At 32.8% G+C, this 10760-nt stretch overlaps 1 protein-coding gene across 1 annotated transcript in view; it reads left to right on the top strand.

Moving 5' to 3' along the window:
- The window catches only part of LOC108773551 (uncharacterized), a 25095-nt gene extending 18092 nt beyond the window's left edge, over nt 1–7003 (top strand). Inside the window, exons 2-5 of the mRNA XM_018539390.1 lie at nt 704–927; nt 2886–3212; nt 4640–5323; nt 6791–7003. Coding sequence (XP_018394892.1) covers nt 706–927; nt 2886–3212; nt 4640–5323; nt 6791–7003 — 1446 coding nt within the window. The 5' untranslated portion in view covers nt 704–705. The remainder of the gene's footprint in view (nt 1–703; nt 928–2885; nt 3213–4639; nt 5324–6790) is intronic.
- The last annotated feature ends 3757 nt before the right edge of the window (nt 7004–10760 follow it).

Raw genomic sequence — 10760 nt, 5'->3', positions numbered from 1 at the left:
AATTTCCCCCCCCCCCCCAATTACATAGATATAATACGCAAGGAGGGGGAGGTGTGTTCCGGATATATCAAATCGAAATGCTCGCACGTGCTCGGAATTACACGAGCCGAACAAGGTTATATATTATGTACAGTGCTTTATACTCGTTCGGTAGATGCTTGTCTCTGAGGAAAATAAAAAGTTCTGCGGGGAATTTCTTGAATCTCGGTATCGCACATACTTGAGAAATCTCATCGGACATCCATTCGGAATCTTAATCAGCATCCACGTCGAGGCGCCAATTCCGTTTATAGATAAGACTAAATACCGGATGAAATAATACTCTAATGTCTATTTCACCAATACAAATCAACTTTAATCTCAAAATTCTAAGCGTAGTTCTAAGGATTAAAAAAGATAAAGAATTGTAGTAAGTTGGACCGAGATTGAAGTTAATCTTAAACGATTAAATACTATACACTGGTGGAAATGGACATAATTGGTGAAACGAAGAAAAATTTGTAAAATAAAGGTGTATATATAATGTGGACGGTGTCTGTGCTTTGAGATTGTGTGCTTATAGTTTCAATCTTTTGATGAACTTTTCTTTAATTAAAAAGGATTGTGCAGAATATCGCAATTAAAAATTCAGGTCTCCAAGATATTAATAAGTTGAAAGATTTTTAGAACGTTTTGAAATCTTATAAAATATTTGTAAGGTTAGAGATGAGAAGGCAGTCGTACTGTCCGAGCTCGAGCAGCGGAAGCACCGGCGAGCCGCTGATTGTCGTCGAGGAAGAAGCGGAGCGCTGCCGCGCGGAATCACCGCCGCGATGTGTCGACCCAGACTCGCCATCCTTGAATCCCTATCTGCTCTCACCATGGAGGGACGCCAGGAAGCACTCCTTGCCGACGCCACAATGTACATCCGGGATAACCGCATCCCAGGTATGTGCTGTGTATGTACGTGCACAGGAAGTTCCTCGTGGTTGGTGTTATCGATATTGTATGCGCAATATACCCGTTTTATACTGCTAGATGAGCACGAAAAATCTGAAATAGACTAGTTCTCCGAAAGCCAGAATTGTCGGGGTAATGATCGATCTTGAAGAGAAAGAAAACAGATACACGGAAAGGACGGTTTTGCTGAAGTATATTATCTAGAAATTTAACTGGAGACGCAACTTTGAAAATAGCTTTCTTGGACCATCAATATGTAGAAATCTCAAGCATGATGAGCAACGCTGCATAAAGTTTTGATATTCTTTCAGTTCCAGAATCCCCTAATTATTTTGATGGTTCAAATAAAATTATTTTTAGATCTATATCCAGCTAAATTTTTAGATACTTCAACAAAATAGTACTTTCCATATATTAAAGATTTTATAAAAATATAAAAAATAATTAGATTTCACTCGTTTTTTGCAATGCAAAGTAAGATAAAGAAATTCGATCTAAATCGAACAGTAATAAGATGTTTATAAAATAAATTTCAAGTTTATAATATAATATTAAATAAATAATATAATGATATCGAACGTTTCGGAATAAAAAAATAAGATATTAAATCAAGATAAAATTAAAAATGAACATCTATAAACTTTTTACCTTTTAACTTGTATTTTAATTTAATATTTTAGTTTTGAGAGAGAAGAGAGAAATGGAATTATTGTTTGATTTATTATTGTTTTGATGAAACTTTACAAGCTTTGGTTTACTCACCATTTTTATTTCAAAACTTGTGACGTTAGAAGCAAAAAAATACACAATAAAAATTTAGGCAAAATATATTAATTATGGAAATATATTTTAATAAAACAACACTTGTACTATTAAATTTATAATGTTAAATTATATCCAATTTGAGTTATTTTTAATCATTTCTATAGTATTTCTGCTCCTACACAATAAATTATTTAATTTAACTAAAACAATAGGATTAAACAATTTAATTCAATAACATGTATAGTATTAAATTTGACTCTAATTTAGTTATTTATTATTTACTAAATGTATCATATATTAATATAAACATTGTTTACTTTAAAACTAATCATGGAAATGTATTGATTTATATTTTGATATACGTGTGCTCTTCGAACGCAGCCATGAAATTTTAAAATAACAAAATGTTATTTTTAACTCAGCAGATGATAACTTGGTTTACCATTGCTTTTTTATACTTATTAATGGGGTATAATTGATAAAATCGACTTGTAAAATACATTGAAAATTCTTCTCTTTTGTTTCATTAATTAATAAATAATCTCGAAATTATGTTATATCGTATATAATACATATTTGGAAATGAATTATGCATAATCAAAAACGAAATCAGCAATGTTTACAGTTGCTAATAATATATAGAATAAACTGTTAAATTAATAATGTATAGAAATAAATGTGATTTAATTTCTCCCCAAAACACAAGAACATAGGTTTTTAAGTAGATATATTTTATAAGTCTATTCCATCGATTTATAAAAATGTTGGTTCATTAAAAAATATTTCTGTTCAACTATGTATCAATATTTGCGAAAATTTTTATTGTGTATTTTCTCGCTTCTGACGTCAATCTGATATATAGTTGTAGTGAGTACCTTAATAGATATCTTATTATTCTAAATTTAGCATTTTAATGATATTATCATATTTTAATGCGTACAGTTAGATCTTTAAAATTAAAAGTTTATAACCAAGAAAGCGACCTTTAAATAGTCACATTAAAAATATATAAAATTCGAGATTGTACAATTCAGATTTATTGATTTCCCGATGAGGCTGTCAGTCCTTTGATCAGCAATCCGATTAATTTAATTTCTTTCTCAAGTAGTATAAGATAAATAACATCCGTATTAGATGATGTCGATAAGTTGATCTTCTCTTAAATTGTACACGGTGAATAGGTGCGACGATTGAGCGAACGCGGCGGAGAAGGTTCCGGTCCATCAGCAAGGGAGGCTGCTTTCTTGGCGACACTTTCGCAGACGCCGGCACCGACGGCCGGTGGCCGGCGGCACTCTGTCGTCACGATCTCCAGGGTGCCGACCACCCTCTTCGGGCGCAATCGTCGCGAATCTATCGCTGCGTTTCCCATGGGAGGAGCCACCAGGATATTGCAAAGCCGGCGAGACTCGTCCACCGGGATGACTGGCCCGCCCAGCAACAGCGGAAGCACTCACAATCTACAGCTCGATATTATGGACGATATTGCCGAGATAAAGGCCAGAAAGGTAAATTGTAACTTCGGAGCGACATTTTTAGAAGTAATCTTAGTAATAGGGTGTACAATATGGGGTATAAAGTAATACTTAGACGAAAAATAGAAATGAAGCAGGACGAATAACAAACCATATTGATGAGATCATTGCAGGCTCATTTTCTTGCTAATTTAATACAGAATCAAAAAATAAAACAGAGCTTTATGGTAATCACTTGTTATCTCATAACAACCATTTAGGCTTTTATTAAGGTTGACCATTCAACCGTTATTGATTTTTATTATGGCTACATCCATACTTGTCTGTTCTCGAAATTAAAGATATAAGAGTCGCGCGATCTCTAGTAAGAGTCCAATTGCAATTCTAAAACGTTCTCAGCAACATAAATTCAAGAGACTTTTGTGTGTGTGTGTGTGTGTGTGTGTGTGTGTGTGTATTTTACTAGTATTATTAATAAAATTGGCTTTTTAAAAATAAAAAATTTATACAAAAACGAAAAGTCGGATTGTCTAATTAACTCTGCTGGTTTGTTCAAATTTATTATTTTGAATCATATCGTTTAGTTAAAATAAAAAGCTCTAAAAAATAAAAATAAAAGAATTTCACAAAAAGTCTTATATTAAAACACCAAAAGTCACGAAATATCAGAGAAAAAAAGTTTTTAAATAAAATATTAACAAGAAAAAAGTAATTAATTACATTTCAGGGTAAATACACTGAATAGATGTAGTAATATAGTAGAGTAATGTATAATTCCTCGGCTAATCAATACATATATTTCCTCGAATTTTTTAAAGAGAATAATTTGCAAAATTCAAAAATACATAAAAAAATTATAAAGTTTGTTTATTTAAGTTCTTTAAATTCCGGATTCGACTCCCGGCCGAGGTAATATTTTTCACAATAAAAAGAATTATTTCCAGATTTAGTATTTTCAGTGTATAGTTTAACATTGATATAAAATGCCAAAAAATAGCATCGATTAATTTATTAAATTGTTAATCAATTTAACTCGTGATAGTACCGCGCGGTAGTTTATTAAAGTTGCGTTTTAAGACCGACAATCGTTCGGCGCGCAGTTTGGAGGGACTACCCATATTAGTATATAAATTCACGCGAAATTCTATATAAGCATTTAAAGATCCAAGCTAGATTGTTATAGACTTCGTATTCGTATTAGTTATGTTCTTTAAATTCCACTTTGTAGAGAAAGCGCATACTTATACTATAAAGTCTAACAATTGATAGATATTGTCAATTCGATGTACAGTTCTCTGACGTTTTGTTTAAGCTCGTATTTACATTTCATTTTGAAGAGAATGCGCATAAGTCCATTAACAATTGATAGTATTTATGTTAATTGGATGTATAGTTAGACAGTTCTCTGACGTTTCGTTTAAGCGAGGAGCGCTCTAATCGTGCTCGTACACGCGTCCCAGGTCCGTTTAAAGATGTACAAGACACCGTCTCGCGAGCGCGTATGCGAGATCCAACCTCTGGAGGGCAACAGCAGTTCTACCACTCAGAAATACATACAGCATCAGAAACGCCGGTTCTCCGAGTTCTCGGCATCGGTCGCAGCGTCAACGTCAGCTTTACGTAGACGCGCGTCCGAGATAACAAAGCCACTCTCCGATATCGAGTTACCCGGGACGTCGAAAGTAGCTGCGGCAGGTATCACATGCTCCAATACGGATCTGATATCCATCTTAAGTTCCCTGACATCATCCGCGACGGAGATAAATACGTGTGGTACATCGGAGGCATCGAGCGCGAAGGACGAGCAGAAATCGAGCTGGTCAACTAAAACGGCGGAGCAGAGGCGTAGTCGACTCAAGAGCTCTCGATCCAACAGCTTCGATGTCTCCATCTTGCACAGCACTAAGAGCAAGACAGCAACTGGCAGTGGAAAGAGCACCATCGGTGCGTTTATGACGCCGAGCACCTGGTTTGCCAAGAGACATCAGCCCATCTCGAAGAAGAACCGATACGACGAGGAGAACGCGATGACGTTAAAGCTGGACAAGTCGCGATTAGTTAAAACTGTCAAGGACACGCTCGTGAAGAACGCCAGGCATAAAGTCCTCTGGGACGACAGTAGTGGTACCAAAGTGGATGCTCAGGTAAATGAATATAATTATTATAATTATAGTCAATTTCAATGCACATTAAAATTATCGTACACAAATTGATGAAGGTAGTATGTATGTTTAATATAAATACAGAAATGGATTAAACCGCGAAATCATTACATCAACATACTTTATTGTGCTGTTAGCTAAAATATCTATTTTATAATTAAATTCAAAATATTTTCATTCTACTGTTATATCTACGAGGGGAGATATATGATCAGATTTTGATCAAATTGGATAAGGATATACAATAATATATCCCTGACAATTAACACGTGCAGTAAGACGCACATTGAAGAAAACATTTATATGTAACTGAGCAAATCAATAAAAAAATTAATTGTTAAATATAAAAATTTTAATTAGCATTCAACAACCAGCTTTGACTCGTAGTCTTTATTTCTTAAATATTTGTTTTAATTTTTGAATAAAAATATATTGATATTACTGTTTTTTAATAAAAAAAAACCTACATATCAAAATACGAACTGTAAATCTAGCTCGTTGCTGAGACTTCTTTTTAGTAAAACGTTTTCCTACTCTCTAAATTTCTTAAAGCAAAATCTCACTCCAAAAGAGTTAAAAGAGTTACTGTCACTATTGAATAAGGGTGAAAAATTTGTACTTTTGAAACTATTGGATGATTTGTAAACAGAGCAAGTGTTAAGGAACCTAAGTAACTGCAGAATTTCAATTTTCTCGTTTACTTTTGAGTAGTGCTTCTTGGCACACGCGCGCGTTGGTTGTTGGGAATACACTATATCCTCACCAAGTTTGATTAAAATCAGTGACTCCAACGTCATGTCCTCCTTAGATTAAATTAGTGTACATGGCTTTAATATACACCAGTGTAGCAGTGCACTAGTATGTTCAAAACCGAATTAGCTATAATAAACTACGAACGACGTTAGTACAGTGCGTTTCGTTTCATGATGCGCATGATATATCATTTTATCCTTGTTGTTTGCCGAACATTAAAAAAGGATCAAATGGTGCATTATGCGTACCTATTATACGTAAAACGTAACGCAGTCTATGCTAAAGATTACAATTTGAAAAAGGAAAGTTGCTTATTCGTATGTTTATTCGCGGTCGCTTGCTTAATCTGATTTTATGTATTATAAAGGAACTGGAAATTATTGTTAAAAATATATATTGTTTATAAAAAAAACCAATAAAAATTAAGCAAACGTCCATTATTTCTTCATAAATGCATTTGTAAACATTGAAGAAATCATGATTAGAAATTTTACTCAATTTTGCGCAAAATTCTGTTATTTACAGTATATATACTCATCCGCAAAAAAAATATAGACCACTGTAATATGTCATAGTGGTTCATTTTTTTACAGGTCAGTATGTGTATGTTCGTTTGTGCATTCGAGATAATATATCGTAAAAAGAGATTAAGATTGCGTGAAAGTAAAATTTTTTCGTTTGATTCGATATTGATAGGTGCTTGGTAATGCCATCGAGAAGATCCTCACCTCGGGCCATAGGGGAAACGACGCGGAAGCGTCGGGTAGTTCATCCGGAAAGTCACCCGTGTCGCCGAACAAGTCACGCGTCAGTAAGGTCGCCGGTTGGTTCACGAGCGGGAACAAGGAGCAGGAACAATCGGACTGCGACTCGATCTGTTCCACCCTAAAGGACCTCTTCGTCAAGTAGTGCACCATCGCCGGACTATCTCTCGCGATTACGACGATTTGTATGTTTTGTTAGTAAACAAGATTCACTGAATCGACGGTACGAGTTATTTGCTGCACTGCCGCTATTTATTTATTTTATTTCTTTTTTGCCAAATGAGTTCGACATTTCAAACTAACTCTCGCGTAAATCAGACGAGATCTGTGTTGGAATGGTTCTCTTTTTTACTCTTTTGAGTTGAGAAGGGTTCGAACGTGAGAAAGGTTGTTGGAAGTTAGAGAGAAAGATCAAAGCGGCGGAAGATTGCGAGTTGATCGAAAATGCTACAGCCATACTTTTTTTCTCTTTTACATATTTCTTCACACGGTAAAATTCAACATACTCTTGCGCGTGTCTACTTTTATGAAATACATACGTTCAGATGCTTACAGTTCTTTCTCATATATTCGGAGTTTGTTTAACCCGGAAATTTGTACCTGAAATGCTTTTACATCTTTAGCGGTGAAAAAATATTGTTTTATGTGGATTATATTTTTTAACAGATTTTCTTTCTTTTTTAATAATTATTCTTTACAAATCTTTAAATATGCAATTCCATCGAAAACCCACAATAAAATGTCGTTGTATATTGATTAAAATTTTTTTTTAGATTAAAATACTGTCGCAATATTTGTTTGGTTTCTACTTAATTTTCCAGAAAATTGTGATTGAAATCCATATTTATAATGTTCTCAAATACTTACAAATCGGAAAACAATCAATAATTTACATTATACAATTTCTTGTTAATAATAGTGATTTTATTTTGGATATAAAAACACTTCAGATGATTGTTTACGTACAAAAAAGCAATCAAATGACTATTTTAATCCTATTCTGAATAAATAAAAATTGAATCGTAATCCCTCCCGCCCTCAAACGCAACAGAGTAGTAAGTCTTAAGCTTTAAGGAATTAGCCAATCATAGTCGATTATTCTTCTCAAATTGATTGTGATTGATCGATTTCTTAAAGTATACTATACATTATTGTTTGCGGGTTAATGAATCCATAGGAGGTAATGTTACCGAATTTTTAAAACTATCGACGAAATTTTGTTTATAGCCTTACATGATATATTTCGTTTAAAGAATAAATAGACATCAAGTTTGATTTTGTAATATTTCGTAACATTTATTGATAAATAAATATTCATAATTTTAATTTTTATAGAAATTCATATCGTTAAATATGGCAATTTACGAAGCTGAAGGCCTTTGCCAATACGTTTGCATAGTACGTAAACATTGAGTTCGATATGTACGGACTATTTTCGCTCTCCGTATGGCTTTATTCCGGTTGTATGTACCTATATATTTTTTGCGGTTGATTGTACCCATGATTATCGTGAGATGACAGATAACGCAATCTGTCCTTGTCCATCCTGATTATACAGCAAAACACAGTGCAGTTACGCACACAATGGGATATATATGCGTCATATAATTTTTATTGATAGTGCAAATACTGTGAAAATCAATTAATTATAGAACTATTTTCATAAGGGACAATTATTTTTAGCAATATATGTCATTTTAAGTTGTCGCGAGCAGATGATGTTACGTTATAGTGCGAAAGAATTGTAGAATAAAATTATGTGTGAAATATAAGGGAATATATTCTGCGTTTTTCGTATATATTAACGCAGAGAATGTGGATAATCATAAACGTTAGTTTATCCTTTGCGGGCCAAAGGAGATGCACACACGTTATAATTATAGTACATATATATATATATATATATATATATAATAATAAAGTATATATATATATATATATACATATATAAAATAATATATTCGGAAAGAGACAAACAGAAAGTGGCGGCTGGTCCGATTAATTATACAAGGCAGTAATTTTATCTGTCGTCTTTCTTCCTGTTTCGTTAATCGGACTGTTATCCGTTTTCCTATTCCTTTCGGTCGATGTTCCTCAGCATCATTTCGACCGCACAAACCGCCACTGATTACTGATATACTTGACATATATAGAGATGTGTATAAAAATCATCATGTATATTTAATAACATTGTACAGCAACGATATGCACGAGGTGTATACACGTTGCTGTGTACGCGCGCGTATGTATGTGAGTGGGTGGATGTACGCATGTATGTATATGTTTCAAACAGAAATGTAAAAGATATTCATGTCGCAGCCTCTCGGTAATTTTATGTTTCAAAGGTAAAATATCACGAGTGAGATGCAAATTAATTAAACATACATCTAGCAGAGTCATAAATAAAAACTATGAATGGAACTAAATATTACGATATGTCTTGCAAACGTATAATAATTTTCCCGTTTTATTAGATTTCATTTCTCGATTGTGTTTGTGCTTAATAATTTTGTAACATAATTTGACAGAAAGAACGATTTTGCTGAAATATCTAATTTAGTTAGATCTGATAGTTTCTAATACGTAATTCCTTAATGGAAATAGAAATTGGAGCGTAAGTCGAATGTAAGGAAAGAATAACAGAAGCGAAACTTTTAGGAGGCGTAAATTAGAACAACGAAACGTAAAAGAAGCATTTACACTTCTTTTACGTTTCGTTGTTCCAATTTACGTCTCCTAGAAGTTTTGTTTACGCTTCTGTTACTCTTTCCTTACATTCAACTTACGCTCCGATTTTTATCTTTATTACAGGGTTTCATTGAATTATCAAAGCAACTATGACTGTAGAACGTTCATGCTAAATATTAATTAGAGTGTCAAAATTTTTTGCAGTATTGTCTTCATTATGCTTGAATTTTCTATGTAATTATTTCGATGACCCAACATTTAACAAAATTATTTTTAGGTCCATATATCTCTCTAAATTTTTAGATACTTCAGTAAAATTCTTTTCCTGTTAAAATATAGAAAATACTTTATCTTTCTATATATATTCAAGTTTTTCCCATCCAATTATATTTTAAATCTCAAAGAATTCTTAAAACATTCGACAATAGTTGAACAATAACGTACTGAATGCAATCTTCAATAGTATTAAATTAGTATTTCTTGGTCGATGTGCAATCAATAACTTTATTGATCCAGTCTTGCTCTGTTGCGGTGCAATTAGAATGAGACATGGTTCCTTATATATTCATGCTTTATTAAAAATTTAAAACCTTTTCAATTTATAATAAATTAGTAGTTCAGAATAAGTGTGAAAACTTTATGTGTCACTTTAGATAACTAGTTACTCATAAAAATTTATTTGAAAATTTATGATGAAAATGTCTAACAAAAACGGTGCGACTTATAGATACGCATTATTTCGATACACTTATACGTCTCTTGATATATCAATGTTAAAAGATGTCCCAAAGATAATAATCATTGTTATCGAGAATTTTGAAATCTATACAGAATTGCAGATTGCGTAATGTGATTACCTTGATCTATATGAACTTCAAAACTCATTAATAAACAACATATGATGTGAGTAGAGAATAAAAATACTTAAATGTTCTTCTCTCAATTGGTAATCAGAGTCTATATAAATCCGCGTAAGTCTATAGCTCTCCTTTATATCACGCAAAAATTATTGGACAAGAAGCAGCGTGAGTAAAAATATAAAACAAAGACGGAAGTACAAATTATTGAACGAAATGATTAAAAGACCAAGTGTTATTTTGTCTTACTGAATTAAGTAATAAATATAAATAAGTAATCTCTAATGCAGATAACAAGTTATTTTCTTAATATCGTAATTCTCAATTCTTAATTTCCTAAACGATCTTACTAAAATT

This window comes from Cyphomyrmex costatus, unplaced genomic scaffold (assembly GCF_001594065.2).
Source record: "Cyphomyrmex costatus isolate MS0001 unplaced genomic scaffold, Ccosl1.0 scaffold214, whole genome shotgun sequence".
NCBI classification, from domain to species: Eukaryota; Metazoa; Arthropoda; class Insecta; order Hymenoptera; family Formicidae; genus Cyphomyrmex; species Cyphomyrmex costatus.
Note: the sequence above shows the minus strand (reverse complement) of the source record. Positions and strands in the feature narration are given on the sequence as shown.